This window comes from Salmo trutta, chromosome 10 (assembly GCF_901001165.1).
Source record: "Salmo trutta chromosome 10, fSalTru1.1, whole genome shotgun sequence".
In the NCBI taxonomy this organism is placed as follows: domain Eukaryota; kingdom Metazoa; phylum Chordata; class Actinopteri; order Salmoniformes; family Salmonidae; genus Salmo; species Salmo trutta.
In genome coordinates this window covers 13,773,669-13,798,840 of record NC_042966.1, presented here as the reverse complement: position 1 = coordinate 13,798,840, position 25,172 = coordinate 13,773,669, and the positions used below count along the sequence as shown (strand labels likewise).

Genomic DNA, 25,172 nt, shown 5'->3' with positions numbered 1-25,172 from the left:
TATTGCGGGTATAGGGAAACACTTGTGTTCCTAGCGCCAACAGTGCAGTAATATGTGAGAAATAAAAAAATAAAATACTGCAAAGTTGCTTAGGAGCCAGAAACAGAGAGGACATGTTGATCTGCACCATCTTGCCCCCCATTTTCTATTAAAGTGGCTCTAACCAGACTTCAATTCCTGTAGGCTATTATGAATTCAATGCATTGTCTATTGTTTACCAAAAAAAACAGCCAGGCAATGCAGAAAACAAAATGCATTTAATCAGAGACATGTTATCAATGACGTAGACAAACACGGGCAATTGTTCCATTAATTGCCCACTTGAGACTGAACCTGACTGGCTGTGAGAGTGGGACCTGTCAGGGGCCCATCACAGAGAGAAGGGGTGAGAAATGAGCTGTATTATTTACTCTCTTCAGATGACAACCACCCCTGACGGCTGCCACTAAAATAAATGACCATGACATTCTACACTTTTGGCCCCATTCGAGCAGGACAAAACAATACTCTATTCTCCAATGTGCCCCTTGTCTACTGCTCTCCAATCACAGGCTGCGTCTCCAATGTACATTTACAAAACTGTTTGGTACTTGCCACGTTCCCTATAAATGTGTATACTATTTTCAATTTAAAAAAAAAATATGAAAAATAATCTGAGAAAGTTTAAAACATAATGTAAAAGAATGAGAAACAAAATACAAAAATATTCACATATGTACATGGCTAGTTTTTTAACAATAGGTTTTTAAATCAAGTAAGCAATATCAATGACTAAGTCATTTCCTTGCTGTTCTTGATCTAAGCTGCCTCCTGATAATGAGATGGTCGCTTTCTTTCTCATCTTGATCAAGACCAATGATCTGCAACATAAGAACAAAACAATATTAGCTTGCACCAGTTGTTTGTTAATACCACCTAAATAGACAGATTGTGTCATCTTTGTCTCTTTTTAAAGAGAGAAATCATCAAAGTCCCACCACCTGATGAGACGTCGGGCCATCCTTCCAAATCTTGTTAATGCAAGTATGGAAAACTTCAGTATTGGATTTTTTGGTTTGTTTCATTGGAAACGCTCACTGGCTGTTAACGCTCATATTTGATTAGCTCTAATTAGAAATGACATTTCTCCCCAGGAGGGAGAATATCGTTATTTTGTGTTAAATTTGCAGTAACTACAAAGTAAAAAGCAAGGCAAACCCTTTGGCTTTGGTCCACCGTGTTCTGAATGCAGCTACCAGCTCTGCCATACAAAGGCAAAGAACAGTAACTACACAGTGAAACTATGAAAAATGGCTTTACACTTCATTTGCTGTCCAGACAAATACAGGTGAAGTCGGAAGATTACATACACTTAGGTTGGAGTGATTAAAACACATTTTTCAACCACTCCACAAATTTCTTGTTAACAAACTATTGTTTTGGCTAGTCGGTTAAGACATCTACTTTGTGCATGACACGTAATTTTACCAACAATTGTTTACAGACATTACTTCACTGTATCACAATTCCAGTGGTTCAGAAGTTTACATACACTAAGTTGACTGCCTTTAAACAGCTTGGAAAATTCCAGAAAATTATGTCACATTTTAGAAGTTTCTGACAGGCTAATTGACCTCATTTGAGTCAATTGGAGGTGTACCTGTGGATGTATTTCAAGGCCTACCTTTAAACTCAGTGCCTCTTTGCTTGACATCATGTGGAAAAAGTCAAAAGAAAAATCAGCCAAGAACTCAAGTCTGGTTCATCCTTGGGAGCAATTTCCAAATGCCTGAAGGTACCACGTTAATCTGTACAAACAATAGTACTGTGGCAGACCCAGGGGTTTGGGCAAGACTTTTACCCATATCAGACACGGACAGAGAAGGATTAGCTCAGTTACAAGGGTGTTTATTTAAATAATAGATCAAAAAGAAAAGGATAGGTCTCCCCTATGAAACCCTCTCCGGGATGCCGTCTTCAGGTATTCCGGGTCTGGCTGTATCCCGTCCGGCACAAAACTGAACTCCCTTCTTTACCTCTGCAACCGTCAACAATACCACGGGAGTCCTTTCTTCCCCCGTTCCCTCCTGTGTGCTGGGCCTTGCGCAGCTGGTGAGCAATCCACCCTTGATTACTCACCAGCTCCCAATCAGCCCCAATTAGTCCTGGCTGGAGAGCCCGTCGAGACCTGGCACGTCCAGTAGATGGAGCCATTGACTCGATGTATACGCCATCTGTTACCTGGCCTCGACGAGTCTCCCCTAGTGGCTGACCTGCTGTACGCCACAGTACACAAGCATAAACACCATGGGACCACGCAGCCGTCATACCGCTCAGGAAGGAGACGCGTTCTGTCTCCTAGAGATGAACATACTGTGGTACGAAAAGTGCAAATCAATCCCAGAACAACAGCAAAGGACCTTGTGAAGATGCTGGAGGAAACAGGTACAAAAGTATCTATATCCACAGTAAAACGAGTCCTATATCAACATAACCTGAAAGGCCGCTCAGCAAGGAAGAAGCCACTGCTCCAAAACCACCATGAAAAAGCCAGACTACGGATTGCAACTGCACATGGGGACAAAGATTGTAATTTTTGGAGAAATGTCCTCTGGTCTGATGAAACAAAAATAGAACTGTTTGGCCATAATGACCATCGTTATGTTTGGAGGAAAAAGGGGGACGCTTGCAAGCCGAAGAACACCATCCCAACTGTGAAGCACGGGGGTGGCAGCATCATGTTGCGGGGGTGCTTTGCTGCAGGAGGGACTGGTGCACTTCACAAAATAGATGGCATGAGGCAGGAAAACGATGTGGCTATATTGAAGCAACATCTCGACATCAGTCAGGAAGTTAAAGCTTGGTCGCAAATGGGTCTTCCAAATGGACAATGACCCCAAGCATACTTCCAAAGTTGTGGCAAAATGGCTTAAGGACAACAAAGTCAAGGTATTGGAGTGGCCATCACAAAGCCCTGACCTCAATCCTATAGAAAATGTGTGGGCAGAACTGAAAAAGCGTGTGCGAGCAAGGAGGCATACAAATCTGACTCAGTTACACCAGCTCTGTCAGGAGAAATGGGCCAAAATTCACCCAACTTATTGTGGGAAGCTTGTGGAAGGCTACCCGAAACATTTGACCCAAGTTAAACAATTTAAAAAGGCAAGGCTACCAAATACTAATTGAGTGTATGTAAACTTCTGACCCACTGGGAATGTGATGAAAGAAATAAAAGCTGAAATAAATAACTATTATTCTGATATTTCACATTCTTAAAATAAAAGTGGTGATCCTAACTGACCAAAGACAGGGAGTTTTTTTTACAGGGATTAATAAATGTCAGGAATTGTGAAAAAGTGAGTTTAAATGTATTTGGGTAAAGTCTATGTAAACTTCCGACTTCAACTGTATGTTGTAGGTAGACAAGTGATAAAGCACTGATGCATTATGAAGTAATTTTTTATGCATATCAACCATGACCACTAAGTCAAATAAATGACCATACAAGTCAAAACAAAAAAAACAATTAAGTCAGATGAACACATTTAGATTGTAGATACTGCAGTCAAATATATATATTTTTTAAGTATAAACATTCTGCGTGATGAAATAGTCCTTACCTTATGGCGGAAAAATGTTGAGGGTTACTAGAATACAACATTCAAAACATGAAGACATAACTACATTAAACCATTAAATGCAGTTGGAACTCAAAATGGTTTCCATCTAACAGAAACATTTCCACGAAAGTTGGATAAACACATTTAGAGATTGTTGATAGCTCACTTTGCCTTACCCATATAGTCGTTTAAGGTCATACAAAGGCAGAGTGCAGTGTCTGCATTTTAGGGGTCATACGTTAAAATCTGTGGTCATGGTTGATATGCATAAAATATTACTTCATAATAAGATACATCACTTATCAACCTACAACATAATAGCTGGCAAAAAAATAAAAATTTAAACTGAGAAATGGCTTTACTGTTGGAACAGTTACTGCTTTTGCCATTATAGGGCAGCAAACTCTACCCCTTTTTATTGGCTTCCTGGGGAGAATTTTCCCAGGCTTTCAAACAGAACATAAGAAGCCTGGGCTTCTGAGGCCAAGTTCCACCCAGTTGCCACTCACCGGATGAGATGGGATGTCCAGAGGAGAGGAGATCTCTGTCTTGTACAGTTTCCTCTTGGTCCTCTTCGGTTTCACTGATGTGGCTTTCTCTCGCTTGGTTGATCTTCCATTTACAATCCCCATAATTGTCTTAGCTATGGATAGAGACAGACATGTAGTATATATATATATATATATATATATATATATATATATATATATATATATATATATATATATATATATATATATATATATATATATATAAATAAAAAGACTGAATGTCTGATGTGTGTGCAGAACATTGACATCAGTAAAGGACAACAGCCAAGTCTTGCTAACCTTCACCCCCGAGCAGAGTTGGGGAACTCTGGATGAAGTCTCCAATCTTCTGGAGGGTTCCATCCTTTTTGGCTTTCAGACTTGCTGGTGTCTGTTGCTTGTTCTGGTCTGTTTTTACACCGAGCACTGTCGGCGACTGTTGACATGACATGTATACAGGATAAGCTTTACTAGTGACAGTCAAATAGGATTATAACGCTAGATTCTCTTCTCACCTGCATGTTCACTCTGTTGTTCACCCTCAACTTGATATTCTTTTTGTTCTCACTTTCCACAGGGTCCTAAGGGACAGAGAACATTTTAGGATTAGTCACACACACACACACACACCAAATTGTATTGATCACAAACACATATTTAGCAGATATTACTGCGGGTGTAGCGAAATGCTTGTGTTCCTTGCGCCAACAATGCAGTCATATCTAAAAACGATTCACAACAATACACAAATCTAAAAGTAAAAGAATGGAATTAAGAAATATTAGATTGAGCAATGTCAGAGCGGCATACTAAAATACAGTAGAATAGAGCACAGTATATACACATTTGAGATGAGAAAAGCAGAATCTAAACATTAAAGTGACTCGAGATTCCAAGTCTATGTATATAGGGCAGCAGCCTCTAAGGTGCAGGTTTGAGTAACTGGCTGGTAGCCTGCTAGTGATGGCTATTTAACAGTCCGATGGCCTTGAGATAACTGTTTTTTTAGTCTCTCGGTCCCAGCTTTGATGCACCTGTACTGACCTCCCCTTCTAGACGATTACGGGGTGAACAGGCTGTGGCTCGGGAGGTTGAGGTCCTTGATGATCTGTTTGGCCTTCCTGTGACAACGAGTGATGTAGGTGTCCTGGAGGGCAGGTAGTTTGCCTCTGGTGATGCGTTGGGCAGACCACACCACCACCTGGAGAGCCTTGCGGTTGCGGACGAAGTTGCTGTACCAGTCGGTGATACAGCCCGACAGGATGCTCTCAATTGTGTATCTGTAAACATTTCAGTGTTTTAAGGGACAAAGTCAAATTTCTTCAGCCTGCTGAGGTTGAAGAGGTGCAGTTGCACCTTCTTCACCACACTGTCTGTGTGGTTGGACCATTTCAGATCGTCAGTGATGTGTACACCGAGGAACTTGAAGCTTTCCACCTTCTCCACCGCAGTTCCGTCTGTGTGGATAGGGGCGTGCTCCCGCTGCGGTTTCCTGAAGTCCACGATCAGCACCTTTGTTTTGTTGACATGGAGTGGGAGGTTATTTTCCGGGCACCACTCTCCCAGGGCCCTCACCTCCTCCCAGTAGGCTGTGTCGCAATGTGGGTAATCAGGCCTACTACTGTTGTGTCGTCTGCAAACTTGATGATTGAGTTAGAGGCGTCCGTGGCCAGTCATGTTTGAACAGGGAGTACAGGAGGGGGCTGAGCACACACCCCTGTGGGGCCCCTGTTGAGGATCAGCGAAGTGGAGGTGTTGTTTCCTACCTTCACCACCTAGGGGCGGCCCGTCAGGAAGTCCAGGACCCAGTTGCACAGGGCGGGGTTCAGACCCAGGGTCCCAAGCTTAATGATGAGCTTGGAGGGTACTATGGTGTTGAATGCTGAGCTATAATTATCGAACAGCATTCTTACATAGGTATTCCTCTTGTCCAGATGGGATAGGGCAGTGTGCAATGCGATGGCAATTGCATAGCCTGGATCTATTGGGGCGGTAAGCAAATTGAAGTGGCTAGGGTGTCAGGTAAGTTAGGGGTGATATGATCCTTAACTAGCCTCTCAACGCACTTCATGATGACAGAAGTGAGTGCTACAGAGCGATAGTCATTTAGTTCAGTTACCTTTGCTTACTTGGGTACAGGAACAATGATGGACATCTTGAAGCAGGTGGGAACCTCTGCGCATGCTCCGAGGACACGGCTAAGGATGCCGTCTGGGCCGGCAATGCTGTAAGGGTTAACACTCTTAAAATGTCTTACGTCGGCCACGGAGGAGGAGCCCACAGTCCTTGGTAATTGTGCCGCCAGCGCGGCCCACGTTATCATCAGTGGGCGAAGAAGGTGTTTAGCTTGTCCGGGAGCAAGACGTCAGTGTCCGCGACATGGCTGGTTTTCCCTTTGTAGTTGGTGATTGTCTATAGACCCTGCCACATACGTCTCGTGTCTGAGCCATTGAATTGAGACTCCACTTTGTTCTGATGTTTTGCCTGTTTGATTGCCGCGGAGGGAATAACTACACTGTTTGAATTCGGCCATATTCCCAGTCACCTTGCCATGGTTAAATGCGGTGGTTCGCGCTTTCAGTTTTGCGAACGCTGCCACCTATCCACGGTTTGGGTAGGTTTTTATAGTCGGTAATCTCCTATACACTTTTTGATGAACTCAGTCACCGTATCCGTGGATGTCATTCTCAGAGGCTACCCGGAACATATCCCTGTCCATGTGATCAAAACAATCTTGAAACATTGATTCGGATTGGTCAGACCAGCGTTGAATAAACCTTAGGCAGAAACTCAAACAGGAAGTACCCGTGCTATAGGAAGGGAGGAGCAAAATGGAGGCGTGATCAGATTTACTGAAGGGAGGGAGGGGGAGGGCCTTGTATGCATTTCGAAAAGTTGAGTAGCAGTGGTCCAATGCTTTACCAGAGCGAGTACTACAGTCAATGTGATGATAGAACTTCGGAAGCGTTTCCCTCAAAATCCCCATCTACAATAAATGCGGTCTTAAGCTATGTGGTTTCCAGTTTGCATAAAGTCCAGTGTAGTTCTTTGAGGACCGACATGGTATCGACTTGAGGGGGAATATACATGGCTGTGACTATAACCGAGAGACTTATCTTGGGAGGTAATACGGTCGGCCTTTGATTGTGAGGTATTCTAGGTTGGGTGAACCAAAGGACCTGAGTTTCTGTATGTTATCACAATCACACCATGAGTAGTTAATCATGAAACATACACCACAGCCTTTCTTCTTCCCGGAGAGTTCTTTATTCCTGTCGGCACGATGTACTGAGAGCTCAGATGGATGGGGACAGTATATCTCGAAAGACCCATGATTCCGTGAAACAGAGTATGTCTCTTTGGAAGGAGTCCTCGCCCCGAGCTAGTCTACTTTATTATCCAGAGACTGAACATTAGCGAGTAATATATACTCAGAAGCGGTGGATGGCGTGTACGCCTCCAGAGTCGAATACCTCTTCTCCGCCGGTGGTGTTTTGGAGCAGCCTCTGGAATAAGTTCAATTTCCCTTGGGGGGTACGAACAAAGCATCCAATTCGGGAAAGTTGTATTTCTTAATGCTGGGGAGTTACCGCTGCTCTGATATCCAAAAAGTTATTTCCGGCTGGATGTAATAACACAAAAAATTTGGGATCTAATTTCAAAAGGGATCTGGTTAAATCTGTTATCACTTTTTCCAAAGTAACTAATAAGAGGAAAAGCAACCAGGACCTTTACTGTCCAATCTGGCCTGAGACTGAAATGTGAAGGGACTGAAGGGATTGTGCTTGTAGTTCCAGGTTCCCACAACTGTTTATAAGCCTCATCTGTTGACGTTGCTCTTGTTCCTTTGGCATAGATCTGTTAGTGAAAGCCATACGGGGGGGGGATAATTTAGCAGGATAATAAAATAAGAATGTTTGGAATTGTCCTCTGGACTGAACGTTAACTCAAAGGGGTAATACCCAGTCTGTTTGTTAAGATGTTCTTATCCTCTCCACCTCTTACTCAAATCTCTCACACAAGCACAAACAAAATCAAATGCAAGGCAACCCAGTGTGACAGAACCGGCTCTCCATGTCTACATTTTGGAGGAAGTGTAATGAGATTGAATAGATATGTAGTTATATTTCATGGTAAAGTCCACACCTGTTGTATTCGCCGCATGTGACAAATACATTTGATATGCCATGTTAGCCTAGTGGTTAGAGCGTTGGACCAGTAACCAAAGAGTCGCTGGTTCAAATACCCAAGCCGACAAGGTGAATAATCTGTTGATGTGCCCTTGAGCAAGACACTTAAACCTAATTTGCTCCAGGGGCGCCATATTACTATGGCTGACCCAGTAAAACACCACATTTCACTGCACCTATTAGTGTTGCACGGTATACCAAAACTTCTGTACTTTTTCTTAATAGAACCTGAAAAACAGTTCGGTACTAGAATTTGTTCCTACCGGCAGTTCTGTCAAAAGTGTTTCACGTTGTCTACTGATTGAGAGAGGATCAAGTCTCTCCATCAGCGCAGCCGATGTCCCCTTATAGTGCTAGAGCACAGTGCCTGCTCCACTTACTCATTGCCAGCTCAAGCCGGTCCCAAGGAACCACTGCCCTCACTGAGTCTTGGCTGCATCACCGCTCATGCAGCAGAGGAGTTAACATACTTGAACAAGGCAACACGGCATGTAGAAATGTTGAAAACGTTAATTACTGTTCGCAAAACAATGTCCATTACAGGCTAGAACACTTCACATTGCAAGAAAATACCGGTAGCTTCCAGCGTTGTAGGCCAACTTTCCTTGCTAGCTTACAGCTGAAGGTAACATTTCACTACCCTAGTACCTTGTTTGTGATATGCAAAATATTGCTCATTTCAAAGCTGATTGTCACCAAAAACGTTATTAATTCACATCATCTCCCCCCACCTGCTTTACGTCTCTCCCAGTCAAGACTATCTTTGCTCGAGCCTCAAACTAAGTGCTTGTGTGAGAGAATGAAGGAATGGGTCTTACAGAGCGCACACTTTTATAAAAGAAGATTGTTTCTTCTGTGCAAATGTTGATCAGTACAATAGAAAAAAGCCCAAATGGAAGGGAAATATATTTTTCATCGGTTGCCACATGAAATCAGCCAAAACAAGCTCAATAACTCAATGCATGCATGTGACAATAAAACATTTAAAAAATGTTATGGTTCTCAGTCAAATGTCTTCTGGACCTTCTTTCCGAGACATATCCGTTATCCTATCACACACACACTTTGAAATGTACCTTCTCCATCTCTTTGCTTTCCCTCTTCCTGGCTGAGCGGGTGATTTTGATGTTCACAGACTTGTTCTCTCCCTGCCTCCGGACGTTCAGCTTGTTGGGGTAGAGAGGGGTGAACTGGCTCTCCAGCTTGGGGAAGCAAAGCTCTCGCCTGCCATCTGTGGACACCTGCGGGGAGTCCAGTACCTGCCCAGACAGACAGGCCAACATCACACACACACACCACTATTTATTATCTGATTAATCAAATATGAATGTTTCTTTACACCCCTACTGGGATGAGTTCATCCCTGATTTAGTGGCTGAAATTGCAAAAAATTACAAGAAAATAGTCAAACATGAGAAGCCGCTATACTGAACAAAAATATAAAACGCAACATGTAAAGTGTTGGTCCCATGTTTCATGAGAGGAAATAAAAGAGCTCCGAAATTTTCCATACACGTATTTCTCTCAAATGTTGCTAATTTGCTAACATTCCTGTTAGTAAGTATTTCTCCTTTGCCAAGATAATTCAAGTTGAGGGAGCGTGCAATTGGCATGCTGACTGCAGGAATGTCCACCAGAGCTGTTGCCAGAGAATTTAATGTTCCTTTCTCTACCATAAGCCGCTTCGCCTCCAATGTCGTTTCAGAGAATAAGTAAGTCCAACCGGCCTCAACCGCAGACCAAGTGTAACCACGCCAGCCCAAGACCTCCACATCCTGCTTCTTTACCTGCAGGATCGTCTGAGACCAGCCACCCGGACAGCTGATGAAACTGAGAAGTATTTCGGTCTGTAATAAAGCCCTTTTGTGAGGAAAAACTCATTCTGACTGGCTGGGCCTGGCTCCCTAGTGGGTGGCCCTCCCAGGCCCAACCATGGCTGCGCCCCTACCCAGTCATGTGAAATCCATAGATTAGGGCCTAATGAATTTATTTCAATTGAATGATTTCCTTATATGAACTGTAACTCAGTAAAATCGTTTAAAAATGTTGCATGTTGCTTTTATACTTTCAGTATAAATTATTCTCTGATGTATACTGACCTCTTGTGTTTGGAAATTGGAGTGGTCTTGGAGCTCCCTGAGCTTGCGCTCTTTCTCTGCGTTTCTCTCCTGCATCTCTAATTTGAGGGCCTCAACTACAGAGCCACTCTCCTCTTCTTTCTCTGAAGGTTGTTTTGACAATTTCACCTGGAAAACAGACAATAGCTTAAGGCAGACAATACTTATGGTGAGAAATACTGTCAATTGCTGTGTGAAGTGCACCCGCTTTCCCTGCAACTACATACATAATTTAGAGGGAAAGAAGTGATAAGACACAGGCCGGTAACTTCTCGTCAATGATATGTGGAGCAACGTTAATGCTATTAGAATTTATATGATCCTCAGAGATTAGAAGGGTAAAAAGTTAGCAATGTCCCACTAAATTATGCAGAAATTAGGTCACAGAAACCCCTATTCTGAACGTCATTCATCAACTTCCTACACACTCTGAAACTCCATTGAGTACTTCCTCTCGCTCAGCAGTTCTAATGTGTTTATTAAATCAGAGTCAGGATGATCCCATTACCTCTTTAGTCTGCAGCGTGCTACAGCAGAGCTCCTTTTGACACTCCCTCATCAAATCTGGAGCCGGGCACTGACTCTCCTGCTCTGGCCCGTCGGCTCCCTCCATCAGAATGGCCCTCTCTTCAAGGCACTTCTGGTTCTCCGCTGCATGCTGCTCATTAACCAGCTAGGAGGACATCAAAAGGAATGATTACTTCCCTCACCACGTATGCATACAGGGTCCAGCTTCAAACAGAAACGTAAATTGCTAGAACTTCAGAGAGACTGAGAATGAGTGTGAGCATCTGTGATCAAATGACAGCTCTTACCTTCAAGCGCTCTTCAGTCCGCTGACGTTCCTGCTTCACGTTCTCGCCAGGACAGTTGATCACATGAGAAAACTTGGCACTGTTCACGTTTTTTGGAAGGCAGCTGTCCTTCAAACTCATCAGCTCTGAAATGCAAAATTTAGACATTGGTCCAAATTCCCCATGAAGACATGCTTAAATAAGTTTTTTTTTTTTTTTCTTTTTAATCCTGTGACCACTCACCTTGACTTAAAGCCTCAATCTCTTTCACCTTAGCCTCCAGAATCTGCTCTTGTTCTGTTTGTGTCCTCTCCTGCTCTGTCAGTGCAAGACGCATGTCTTCAATCAACTTCTCCTTGGACTTATTTATACGACTTTCCTCCACCTGGGCCAGATTCCGTTGAGCCTCCTCTTGTCTCGCTTGCAGAGCTCCGCACTGGGCCTCCCTCTCAGCCAGCTGCTTCTCCAACTCCACAACCCTCTCAGAGCTGCCTCCAGAGGCCTGCACCTGAACCTCCAGGCCCACGATTCGCTCCTTCAGGTGGCCTGCCATTTGTTCGAGATCAGAGTAACTCTTCGTAATTTCATTGTAAGCCCCCTTCTCTAATTCGTAGTCCTGCAGGTTGAATTGTGCCTCTGACCGCAGTGTCTCTAGCTCATGTCTCAGCTGGCTGCAGAGTTCTTCCTGTCCAGAGAGCTGCTCTCTGACCTGGTTGAGCTCCTGCTCCAGGTCAGCTATCCACTGGCTCTTCTGGAGCAACTGTTCCACCATGCTCTCACACTCCCTTTTCATGGCATCTATGGTATCATGGAACTTGGAGTTGTTCCTCTGCACAGAAGAGACCTTCAGTTCCTCCACTTCCTTCCGGAGTCGTTCAGTTTCCAAAGTCAAGGATTCAATGGTTTGGGATTTTTCGTTGGATTTGTCTTCGAGCACCTTCAAGAGTGCTCTGGCTGTTTCTAGCTCCTCTAAAAGATTGGCGGACCTCTCAGTCTGTTCGATAAGTTCTGTTTGGAGAGTTTTCACTGAAGACTCCGCTTTCTGTGATGTCTGCTGGAGTTGGAAGATGCCATTGACCAGTGCTTTGTTGTCTTTAGAGAGCCTGGCCGTCTCTTTCCTCTCCTTCTCCAGCGAAGCCATCACAGCTTCACAGTCACCCGTCTGCTCCTCCAAATCATCAGTGAGCTTCTGTAAGGTCTGTTCGAACGAAACCTTCTCGCGTTTGAGCTCATCGGAATCTTCGTTCTTTCTTTCCATCTCTCCTTTGACCGTCTCCAAATTCTGAACCGTCGCCTCATGTTCTTCTTTTAACTGTGAAATGGTCATGTCTTTTTGACGACATTCCGCCTGGAGTTTCTCCAACTCGCCTGCTAGAATAACACGCTCATCCTCAAGACTCCCTGGAGAGAGAGGGGCTGGTCAGACAGATATAGAACTCTAAAAGTAAATAAGGAGCATTAGCCCCGATACAAGATGTAACTCCTTTCATCTTTTATGACTACCTTTCTTCAGGGCAGGCTGATCATCAAGGTTTTCCAGGACATCAGCATGGCGGTTCCTGCCCTCCTCAGCACTGGAACCGTCCCGGCTCATACACTTACAATTCCGTTTCAAGCTCAGAATCTCCTCCTTGATGGAGTCAACCAAGGCCGTCTGTGGACAAAAACAGTAAAAGGGAATGCATATTAACATATAGATGTTCTGTGATTCACATATTACAAAGCACCCCCATATCACCATTAATGTAAGTATGAAATCATTAGTTCAAGTAAGTAATTTACTTACATCCCTAGTTGCAGCCTCACTATTCTGGTCTATTGCTTCCTGCAGCTTGGTTATCACGTCATCTTTCTCATGGCAGATTTCCATTAAGGCCTCAAACGTCCGTGTCTTCGATTCCAAATTCTGCATAAAACCAAAATATGGAGAACCATTAACTTTAACCCAACCTTTCATTCAGTATTCACATGGAACAAAACACATCTCAATATCAAGCCAGGCTTACCTCCTTCACATCCTCTAGCTGCCCACACAATTGTTTCAATTCCATGCTCATTTTGTCCATTTCTGTAAACAGAGAGAAAACACACTGAAAGGGATACTTGGGAATTTTGGCAATAAGGCCCTTTATCTACAGAGCATCCACATTTTGTTACATTACAACCTTATTCTAAAATGTATTAACATGTTTTCCCCTTTATCTAAATCATATTTACATAAGTATTCAGACCATTTACTCAGTACTTTGTTGAAGCACCTTTGGCAGCGATTACAGCCTCGAGTCTTCTTGGGTATGACGCTACAAGCGTGACACATCTGTATTTGGGGAGTCGCTCTCATTCCTCTCTGCAGATTCTCTCAACTGTCAGGTTGGATGGGGAGATTCGCTGCACAGCTATTTTCAGGTCTCTCCAGAGCTGTTTGATCGGGTTAAAGTCCGGAATCTGTCTGGGCCACTCAAGGACATTCAGAGACTTGTCCCAAACCCACTCCCGCGTTGTCTTGGCTGTGCACATAGGGTCGTTGTCCTGAGCGCTCTGGAGCAAGTTTTCATCAAGGACCTCTGTATTTTGCGCCGTTAATCTTTGCCTCGATCCTGACTTGTCTCCTAGTCCCTGAAAAACATACCCACAGCATGATGCTGCCACCACCACGCTTCACCATATGGATGTACCTGGTTTCCTCCAGGAGTGACACTTTACATTCAGGCCAAAGAGTTCAATCTTGGTTTCATAAGACTAGAGTCTTAAGGTTCCTTTTGGCAAACTCCAAGCGGTCTGACATGTGCCTTTTACTGAGGAGTGGCTTCCGTCTGGCCACTCTACCATAAAGGCCTGATTGGTGGAGTGCTGCAGAGATGGTTATCCATCTGGAAGGTTCTCCCATCTCCACAGAGGAACTCCGGAGCTTTGTCAGAGTGACCATCAGGTTCTTGGTCACCTCCCTGAACAAGGCCCTTCTCCCCCGATAGCTCAGTTTGGCCGGGCAGCCAGCGCTAGGAAGAGTCTTGGTGGTTCCAAACTACTTCCATTGAAGAATGATGGAGGCCACTGTGTTCTTGGGGACCTTCAATACGGCAAAAAAATGTTGGTACCCTTCCCCAGATCTGTGCCTCGACACAATCCTGTCTCAGAGATCTACGGACAATTCCTTCGACCTCATGGCTTGGTTTTTGCTCTAACAACTGTGGGACCTTCTATAGACAGGTGTGTGCCCTTCCAAATCATGTCCAAACAATTGAATTTACCACAGGTGGACTCCAATCAAGTTGCAGAAACATCTCAAGGATGATCAATGGAAACAGGATGCACCTGATCTCAATTTCAAGTCTAATAGCAAAGGGTCTGAATACTAATGTAAATAAGGTATCTATTTTTAATACATTTGCAAAGATTTCTAAAAACCTGATTTCAGTTTGTCATTATGGGGCATGTGTGGGTCTGAATACTTTCCGAAGGCACTCTACTTCCCCAGAGTCAGAGCTGTCCAGTATGAAAGAAGCATGCTTGCAGATACCCATAGACTTCCAGTCATTGCACTAACGCTAGTTAGTTTTGCAAGTTTTGCAAGAAGTAGATAAAGGGCCTCATTGCCAAAATCCCAAAGCACCCCTTTAAGCTAAATCCTGAATATTTATCAGACATGGACAAATCACAGTTGAAACATACTATACACACCATTTGTTTTGAGGTTGAGTTGCTGCTGGGTCTTGAGGAGCTCCTCTGATAAGTCATCCACTTGCTTCCTCAGGCTGGCTACAGTGCCAGGAGACTCAGGCAGGTCCACCAGACAGGTCTGTGCAGCCTCCGCATCCCTCCTGATTCTAGCCAGGTCATCTCGCATTGCATCAATGATCCCCTCCAAGAGCTCTACCTTATCTTCCTGCGACGGAAAAGTCAACTCATTAAACAAGGACAGGTAAAGATGTTAGTGGTGAAGTTGTATTTTCTGCATGATCTGATATTATAACCTGTGTCATGACGCTAGCCATTTCAGTCAATTGGCTAGCCGAGAAGTGAACAACCCCCCCGTCTCTTGTTAGGGGGCAGTTATGACTATACAATCACGTTGAACATTTCTTGCAGAGAATCTTGTCTCCCTGACCATGCCATAAAGGAGAGAGAGGGTCACAGTAGAACAAATTCTACTACATCCCAGAATTTGAGAATTGACCAATATTCCTATTTTGGAGAACGTGTAAACGGTCAGTGGAGAAGCCAGCTATGACCCGGTCCGGTTTGTTTCATGATTGTGACCTCATGAATGACAATACAGCCACATTAATCTAACTCTGTTATACAGGTTCCTCAGTTGAGGCTTGCATCTAATTCTTGTATAAAATGAATGAGTAAAGATGAAACTATATGCAAAATTATGTAATGTCATGTTAACCTTTAAAATTAGAGAATTGGCTTCCCATGTAAAGTTAAACTAAGTCAGTAGCCACTCCCAAGCGAATAGACATTGGTTGGAAATGAACCAACCCCTTTTCCACTCTTGAATAAAAGCCTCCGTGACGAAAAGTCAACTCGGTTCCAAATACCGTGAGGACTTGTCCTCACGTTTAAAAGGTCTTATTATAATTTCAACTCCACAGACCAGGAAATGAGAGAGCTTGCTCCACACGTGAAATGGTATGAGCTCTGAACTATTGATTCCTTAAAGAAGAAGTGCATACTAATCTAGCATATCAGACTGCAGCTGAACATATGCGCAAATTTAGTATGAGAACACTGACCGACGTAGAAGCATCTCCAGAGTGAGATGAACCTCTTAGACCACGTGAACCTCTCACACGATGACCCGGAAGACTCTACAAAGGACAATGGCAACATCGACTGGGCAAACCAGAGCCTCACATCACCAGCTCAACTATCGAAGCAAGCTTCACATAAATACACTGCATTGCTTTTCCGAATGAGCTATCGTTAGTGGCATATGCATTTGTGAGAATAGCTTCCCAGGTCCGATAGACCCATGTTCCTTAGTCTCTTTCTTCCAAAACCCTTTTCTCTTCTCTCTGAATCTATCGTGTTATAATCAAACTGTTTCTGTTTAGTCCACTAGGGACGGTATTAACTGTATAATGTTATTATGGATTGTATATTCTGTAATTGTTTAATTAGTTAGTAAATAAATTGAGCCAATTTGTGCATGGATGATTCATAAGTAAAGGCTGGGTTCGTGCAGATAACCAAGAATTTTACGAGGTTCAGATGACACTGACGGAAGGTAATAATAATACCAATAATTCATTAATAGAAGACTAATTGATCAGATATTAAAATATCTGAAGTGTTAGTCGGCAAATTATGACTCTGTAAACCAACATTTTCCATGGTACCCTGACTTCCTAGTTAATTAAATTAACATGATTAGTTTAATCACGTAATAATAATTACAGAGAATGGATTTGATAAAATAACAGTCTTCACATTTAATGATAAGTCAGAGACATGACACCTGTGATGTGAATATGACTTACCTTTGTCATTTCCTCGTCACCAGTGACACTTGCGCACTTGCTGACACTTTTGCTGACTAAATTCTTCAGGATCTCCAACCTCTTGTCCGCTCTGTCCTCGATGATCTCCCTCTCTTTGGCAAGACGCTCACTGCATGACAAAAACATTGTTCAGTCAATGCATCTACAGACAATGGCCAAGATTGACAGATCTTTCAAAGAGAGGGAAATACGACGACTACTTACTTGTAATCACTTTCCATTTTGGAGAATAGCTCCATGAACTCGATGGTGACCTCTTCACGGATATGAGACTCCAAAGCCAATTTCTCAGCTTCCTCCTTCAGAAGTTTCTCCCTCAGTTCCTCCACCAGAGCAAACTGGCCCTAAAATACACAATCAAATCCATCTTTTGTATTTGTACTTAAGGATCCCCATTAGCTGCTGCCAAGGCAGCTACTCTTCCAGGGGTCAAACAACATTAGGGCAGTTATGTAATATTTTAATTTGGGAATGTAACTAAAACTTTTCACAACATATTAAGTGTGTTCCCTCAGGCCACTAAACTACCACCACATCTCTACAATACAAAATCTCTGTGTGTCTCGTCACAGTCCCTGCCATTCCATAAAGGTGTATTTTAATATTTTATCTGATTCTACTGCTTGCATCAGTTACCTGATGTGGAATAGAGTTCCATGTTGCCATGGATCTATGTAGTACTGTGCACCTCCCATAGTCTGGAGATTGTGACGAGACCTCTGATGGCATGGCTTGTGGGGTATGCATGGGTGTCAGAGCTGTGTGCTAGTCGTTTAAACAGACAGCTCGGTGCATTCAACATGTCAACACTTCTTACAAATAATGAAGTCAATCTCTCCTCCACTTTGAACCGTGAGAGACTTACATGCATATTAATGTTAGCTCTCCGTGTACATTTAAGTGCCAGCCACGCTGCTCTATTCTGAGCCAATTATAATTTTCAGAGGCCCCTCTTTGTGGCACCTGACCACATGACTGAACAGTAGTCCAGGTGCGACAAAACTAGGCCATGTAGGACCCGTCTAGTTGATAGGGTTTTTAAAAAGGCAGAGGAGCGCTTTATTATTGACAGACTTCTGCCCGTATTCGCTACTGTTGTATCAACATGTTTTGACCATGACAGTTTACAATCCAAGGTAACTCCAAGCAGTTGTCACCTCAACTTGCACATTATTTATTACAATATTTAGTTGAGGTTTAGGGTTTAGTGAATGATTTGTCCCAAATACCATGCTTTTACTTTTTGAAATATTTAGGACTAACTTATTCTTTGCCACCCATTCTGAAACTGCAGCTCTTTGTTAAGTGTTGCAGTGATTTCACTCGCTGTAGTAGGTGACGTGTATAGTGTTGGGTCATACGCATACATAGACACACTGGCTTTACTCAAAGCAAGTAAAGATTGAAAAATGTAAGGGGCCTAAACAGCTGCCCTGGGGAATTCCTGATTCTACCTGGATTATGTTGGAGAGGCTTCCATTAAAGAACACCCTCTGTGTTCTGTTAGACAGGTAGCTCTTTATCCACAATATAACAGGGGGTGTAAAGCCATAACACATACGTTTTTCCAGCAGCAGACTATGATCGATAATGTCAAAAGCCGCACTGAAGTCTAACAAAACAGCTCCCAAAATCTTTGTCTATTTCTCTCAGCCAGTCAGTCCTGTAAATGCAGTGCATGTTGAATGTCCTTCCCTATAAGCGTGCTGAAAGTCTTGTCAATTTGTTTTCAGTAAAATAGGATTATTTTTTTAAATATTTTTTTTAACTAGGCAAGCCAATTAAGAACAAATTCTTATTTACAATAACGGCCTACCCAGGCCAATTGGGCGTTGCCCTATGGGACTCCCAATCACGGTCAGATGTGATACAGCCTAGATTCAAACCAGGGACTGTAGTGACGCCTCTTGCACTGAGATGCTGTGCCTTAGACCGCTGCGCCACTCGGGAGCATCTGGTCAAACACAATTTTCTCAAAAAATGTACTAAGGGTTGGTAAAAGGCTGATTGGTTGACTATTTGAGCCAGTAAAGGGCTTTACTATTCTTAGGTAATGGAATTACTTTTGCTTCCCTCCAGGTCTGAGGGCACACACTTTCTAGTAGGCTTAGATTGAGTTCTACTTGGATGTGTAGGGTCAGTGTTTGTTGCTGGCATGTCATGTAAGTTTGCTAATCTTGCCAATAAAAAAATAATCAACAAGTTATGTGATGAATGAGTCATCTGATTCAATGAATGATGGAGCTGAGTTTGCCTTTTTACCCTACATTTAAGGTGCTCCAAAACTTTATTATCCTTCATCTTTGTTTCATAGTATAGTTTCTTCTTTTTATTCAGTTTAATCATATGATTTCTCAATTTGCAGTACTTTGCCAATCAGTTGTGCAGCCAGACTCATTTGCCATTACTTTTGCCTTATCCCTCTCAACCACACACATTTTCAATTCCTCTTCAATCTACAGGGATTTAACAGTTAACAAATGTTTTCTTAATGGGTGCATGTGTATTAGTAACTGGAATAAGCTATTTCATAAATGTGTCAAGTGCAGCATCTGGTTGCTCCTCATTACACACCACAGACCCCAAAAATATTCTTTACATCAACAACATAGGACTCACTACAAAACGTATTGCATGACCTCATACTCTATTAGGCCCAGCCTTTGGAATTTTGGTTTTCCTATATATGGCTACTATATTGTGATCACTACTGTACATCCGATGGATTTGGATGCTGCTTTAAAGCACATTTTTGCAGCATTAGTAAAGATGTGATAATTCCTGTGCTGTTTGTAACCACCCTGGTAGGTTGACTGATAATCTGAATCAGGTTGCAGGCACTGGTTCGATTTTGAAGCTGGGCAGCTTGAAAGCCAGTCAATATTTAGGTCACCCAGAAAATCTCTGTTGATATCACATATTTCATACGTTATCCAGATTAGAGGTCGACCGATTAATCGGAATGGCCGATTAATTATGGCCGATTTCACGTTTTCATAACAATCGGTAATCGGAATTTTTGGACACTGATTATGGCCAATTACATTGTACTCCACGAGGAGACTGCGTGGCAGGCTGACTACCTGTTACACCAGTGCAGCAAGGAGCCAAGGTAAGTTGCTAGCTAGCATTAAACTTATCTTATAAAAAAGCAATCAATCTTAACATAATCACTAGTTAACTACACATGGTTGATGATATTACTAGTTTATGTAGCTTGTCCTGCGTTGCATATAATTGATGCGGTGCCTGTTAAGTTATCGAATCACAGCCTACTTCGCCAAACGGGTGATGATTTAACAAGCACAAGCGCGAAAAAAAGCACTGTCGTTTCACCAATGTGTACCTAACCATAAACATCAATGCCTTTCTTAAAATCAATACACAAGCATATATTTTTAAACCTGCATATTTAGTTAAAATTACCTGCTAACATGAATTTCTTTTAACTAGGGAAATTGTGTCACTTCCCTTGCGTTCTGTGCAAGCAGAGTCAGGGTATATGCAGCAATTTGGGCCGCCTGGCTCGTTGTGAACTGTGTGAAGACCATTTCTTCCTAACAAAGACCGTAATTAATTTGCCAGAATTGTACATAATTATGACATAACATTGAAGGTTGTGCAATGTAACAGCAATATTTAGACTTAGGGATGCCATCCGTTAGATAAAATACGGAATGGTTCCGTATTTTTACTGAAAGAATAAACGTTTTGTTTTCGAAATTATATTTCCGGCTTTGACCATATTAATTACCTAAAGCTCATATTTCTGTGTTATTATATTATAATTAAGTCTATGATTTGATATTTGATAGAGCAGTCTGACTGAGCGGTGGTAGGCAGCAGCAGGCTCGTAAGCATTCATTCAAACAGCACTTTCCTGCATTTGCCAGCAGCTCTTCGCTGTGCTTCAAGCATTGCGCTGTTTATGACTTCAAGCCTATCAACTCCAGAGATTAGGCTGTCAATACTATAGTGCCTATAAGAACATCCAATAGTCAAAGGTATATGAAATACAAATGGTATAGAGAGAAATAGTCCTATAATAACTACAACCTAAAACTTCTTACCTGGGAATATTGAAGACTCATGTTAAAAGGAACCACCAGCTTTCATATGTTCTCATGTTCTGGGCAAGGAACTTAAACATTAGCTTTTTTACATGGCAAATATTGCACTTTTACTTTCTTCTCCAACACGTTTTAAACCAAATTGAACGTTTCATTATTTATTTGAGACTAAATTGATTTTATTGATGTATTATATTAAGTTAAAAAATAAAATAAAAAAAGTGTTCATTCAGTATTGTTGTAATTGTCATTATTACAAATATCTATATAAAAAGAATTCGGCCGAATAATCGGTATCGTCTTTTTTGGTCATCCAATAATCGGTATCGGCATTGAAAAATCATAATCAGTCGACCTCTAATCCAGATACTAACTGTTAGCACTAGGTGGTCTATAGCAGCTTCCCGCAAGAATAGGCTTCAGGTGAGGCAGATAAACCTGTAGCCATATTACTTGAACAGTATTTAACATGAGATCTTCTAAGCTACAGGAATGTGGTTCTGAAAATAAAACAGCAACACCTCCAACATTGGCATTTCTGTATTGTCTGTAGATGTTATAACCATGAACTGCTACCAAAATCAAAAGGTATCATCTAAGTGAGTTTCAGAGAATCAGAATATTAATGTCATGTTACTAGCAAGTTATTGATTTCATGAACCTTGTTTCTTAAGCTACATAAATTAGGTTACTTACATTGTGTCTACCAAAGCCCCTGGGATAATGTAGATTTGCTAAAGCAGTACGACAACTCAGCGACACAATGGTAGGGATTAATTGAGCTGGGCCATTGATTGTCTGAATGCAGCTTATAACGCTGTGAAAGGATCCAGATTTTTCAAAGTCATGTGAAGTCAGTGAAAAAGAACCAGCATATCAACATACTGAATATGAACCAAACCTACATTGAAGTCCTCAAGCACCGTCTTGTCCTCTTCTCCCGCCTCCAGAATGGTCTCCTCTGCCATGCTCTCATCGCAACTTTCCTCTTCTTCATAATCATCCTCCTCTTCATCCCCATCTTCCTGCACATCTTCTAGAGTTGTTTCCCAAGCCACCATGGAGCTCTCCCTCCTACTCCACAGGTTCTTGCGGCCAGCATTGTTGATGATGAGGGACACGTCTCTGGCAGATCTCTTTGGAGCAATGGCAGGGACTGGTTTGATGTTGAGGACCACCACCTGAGAAGTCATGAAGAAATTAAACAAATGAGCAATTTGGCCACCTATATTACCAACCACAAGCTTACTTTTCCTTATAAAGCTCCACTGACTGACCTTTTGGGCGATGGCGGAGAATTTGAGGACGTTGTGCGTCTCGTCGTACATGGAGGCACACTGGTTGATGTTGACGATCATGCAGGCTTTCCCTCTACCACAGAAAAAGCCCTGGAGGTAGTGTGTGAGCTTGCTCTCTCTGAAGGGCACATGTTGTTGGAACCTGGACAATATTTACATAGGATAAAAGGAGCATTATATTGGTTTATTAGAAACAAACATGCAGTTAGTGTTTGTAAAAGACAATTTGTATACAGGTCAAATACTCACTTTGCTTGTTGGTTGAGCCTCAGAGCATTGATGCATTTGCCCAGAGTGAGCAATGAGGTGTTGATATTGCCCGCTTCTTTTAGCTGCACTCCTTTATTCTGAGTCTTTGCACATCTCTCAGATCCAGCCAGATCACACAACGACAACCTTAGACATAACACGCAACTATGAATTAAAACAAGACAATCTTGAGAAAAGCAGGAGAGGGAAAAAAAATGTGAATAACTTGGTCACTTACTCGCTAATTGTGTGCACTCTGGGTATGCCAACATCTTCAATCCGCAAAATACGAATGGAAAATATGCTATGGCTTCTGCTTGAGACGTTGTTGAGCTTTGTGCAGGAGAAACTCTGGTTCTTCTTTCCAATCTTCAGGACTTTGTAAGCCTCCTCTGAATTATTTACTTGAACCCACTTTAAATCTACAAGAGAAACCATGTGTATGTGAATGTTCTGTATCAACTGAAATCCCATAGCTTCTAGGCTAATTCATCACATATTCAATCAAATTGACACTACCTTTCACAAAGGTGTTTCCCTTGATGTCTTGGGACAGCCGAAGGACGGTTCTCCTATGTGAGCCATTAGGAATGGGCTCCAGTAGGTCATAGATATTCTCGTTGTAGATTTCACAAAAGGAAACCCACACAGAGTATTTAGTGTGAGAGTCCACATCCAGACAGAAACTGTCTTCTTCCCCCTGATCACTGATGTCGCTCAAGGAGGAACCTGTCAATCAAACAACAAATCTTACTTTTTTTTAGTGTAACAAAGAAAAATGTGCCACATATGGTATCATGAAACTCAAAAAATACATAGCTACTGTACTTTGCATACTCTAGGCCAGCAACAAGTTTCTTACCCTCCAGTATTGTTGACCTGCAACTGGAGCTCATTGTGCTTTTCAGAAAATCACTCTGAAGAAAAGAAACAGTGGGAAAGAAAGTAGGATGAGACTAATTTACATTTCATTAAGAAAGCAAAGCAGGGGGAAATTGTGCGAGAGGTTTTACTGTTAAACCTCACCTCCTTTGACAGTCTCATGAGGTTTCGCTTATTAGTAGAATCTTCATCCTGCTGGTCCTTTGTGAGCCTAGTGAAGTCTCTGCATCGATGTGGTTTGATGTTGTTCTGTGCATAGACCCTACCCTCGATGCTGTTGAAGATCACGTTCAAAGACCTTGGAAGAATTCCACCATCACTCTCAGGGCCTGGAAGTAAAAATAGACAATGGGTTAAAAAGGCATGAAGCCAAAAGTTTATCATGAACCCGTAGCAGTCACTTTTTTTATTTTTTATTGTGGTGAGCATCTGTTATGAAACCGAGAGGTCAAAGGGCAAATTTGTCTGCATATAAAACGTAAGACAGTTTATGAAAAATTACTTCATAACCCAACAATAAAATGTCAAATGTTAAATGCAAATTATAACATGCTAAAAGAATTCTGACCAAGGAATGTGAATGTCTTCCCGGCATTGGTGACTCCATATGTGAAGACAATAGAATTCCCTCCTTCTAGAACATCTCTGACCAGACGTTTCACTGTGCCATCAAATATTTGCCTCTGTGTAGTGTCAGGGCCATATACCTGGAGGGGGGGGTTAAACAGTTTAGGAAAAATGGCCACACTCCACACACATTTTTTTGAAAAGCCAATATTTACAGATAGCTACTAATTAAACAGCTGGAAAAGGCCTTACCTGAGAAAACTGAAATCTTTGGGTGGTCTGAGTGACTGGTTTGTCACCATCTGAGTGACTGGTTTGTCGTCTGGTTGATAAAGAGCTCCTAGGAGCCCTGAGTAAAACAGTGTCTGGTGGCTCCATGGACACACATTCCTGGATTTAAATCGTGGAAAAGGAGCTTGTCAACAAATGCACTCTGATCAGCAAAGGACCACTGACTGACCATCCTGCCCCTTGCTACTGCAGGAAGTGTCTGGACACAGGTGCAATCCAATTGAGGATTTTCTAAGTCATATTCATCCAATCCAAGGGTACCTTTCATTGGTTGTAATAACTGGAAATAAAGAATGTGACTTTACAGTATATCAAGGTCCTTTTGCGGCAGATCAATCATGATCCTCATCTCAGTGTACTGTATGTGTCATGGGACAATACCTGAGATTCCCCACTTTCATTCTCCACTGTGGTAAAGGGACGTATCCTGAGGTAGACCCGCAGATGCTCTTTCTCAAATACAGAATCCTGTAAGGAGAGATTAATATACCAAGAATTTCTTGGGGATTGTGTTTTTTTTAATGAAAGTAATTACCAAAAATGTTGCTAGCTATATAGATAACATTAAAACATCTGATAACATAAGCCCCTAGTTAGCTAACGTTAGCTTGTCACATCAACACAAATCCCAATACAGTACACGGTTCACAAAATCAAACCTGTGGCAGAGCAGATGCAATTGCAGAAAAATCAGCAAACAAGTCCTTTCTCAAATCCTCAACAACTATAGGCCCCACTCTCTCTGGTTTCTTGTCCAAACACGTATCCATCGTTCTATAAAAGACAGACATTTCACATTGTTTATGATGATGTCCTTTACTGTTTAGCTAGCCTACAATAAATTAGCCAAGAAAAGGCTAGCCGTTATGTTACCGTTGTGTCTTGCTGGGAAGAGAGAAGAGCAAACACGTTGGCACAGACAGAGTAAAACAAGTTATGTATCTATCTTTCGTAATCTGATAAAAAAAATCTTAACCTACTGTAATACCTCACGTCTGTGTGTTTTTATTCATCGACACATTGATGTAGCTAGCTTCAGTACTCTCCAATCGTTTTTGAACAAGCTGGCCGCGGTCTA

The 25,172-nt window shown here is 42.3% G+C and overlaps 1 protein-coding gene across 3 annotated transcripts; it reads right to left on the bottom strand.

The window, feature by feature from the left end:
- Nucleotides 1-238: 238 nt before the first annotated feature.
- On the bottom strand, nt 239-25,171 carry kif20bb (kinesin family member 20Bb). 3 transcript variants are annotated; one of them, XM_029764491.1, is made up of 27 exons: nt 25,083-25,171; nt 24,754-24,868; nt 24,476-24,562; nt 24,056-24,193; nt 23,805-23,943; nt 23,381-23,565; nt 23,217-23,271; nt 22,874-23,083; nt 22,593-22,776; nt 22,355-22,501; nt 22,085-22,247; nt 21,713-21,988; nt 16,942-17,081; nt 16,717-16,846; nt 14,909-15,113; nt 13,237-13,298; nt 13,017-13,136; nt 12,734-12,884; nt 11,474-12,631; nt 11,252-11,376; nt 10,945-11,109; nt 10,419-10,565; nt 9,396-9,578; nt 4,645-4,710; nt 4,430-4,565; nt 4,109-4,242; nt 239-860 (listed from the first exon to the last, which is right to left on the bottom strand). In XM_029764491.1, exons 2-27 carry the CDS (start codon nt 24,862-24,864, stop codon nt 777-779), a joined length of 4,701 nt encoding a protein of 1,566 aa, XP_029620351.1. In that variant the 5' UTR covers nt 24,865-24,868; nt 25,083-25,171; the 3' UTR covers nt 239-776. The 3 variants fall into 3 exon arrangements, with proteins under 3 accessions (XP_029620351.1, XP_029620352.1, XP_029620353.1); XM_029764492.1 differs by having other exon boundaries at nt 25,075-25,168; XM_029764493.1 differs by lacking the exon at nt 25,083-25,171 and adding an exon at nt 24,968-25,048.
- Between the last annotated feature and the right edge of the window lies 1 nt (nt 25,172).

What these genes read in the sequence shown, in the direction of transcription:
- kif20bb (XM_029764491.1), bottom strand. Translation starts at nt 24,864, where the DNA reads ATGGATACGTGTTTGGACAAGAAACCAGAGAGAGTGGGGCCTATAGTT. An exon ending in TTGCATCTGCTCTGCCACAG is followed by an intron (nt 24,563 to 24,753) that starts GTTTGATTTTGT and finishes CTCTCCTTACAG; the next exon opens with GATTCTGTATTTGAGAAAGA. An exon ending in AAAGATTTCAGTTTTCTCAG is followed by an intron (nt 23,944 to 24,055) that starts GTAAGGCCTTTT and finishes CCCCCCCTCCAG; the next exon opens with GTATATGGCCCTGACACTAC.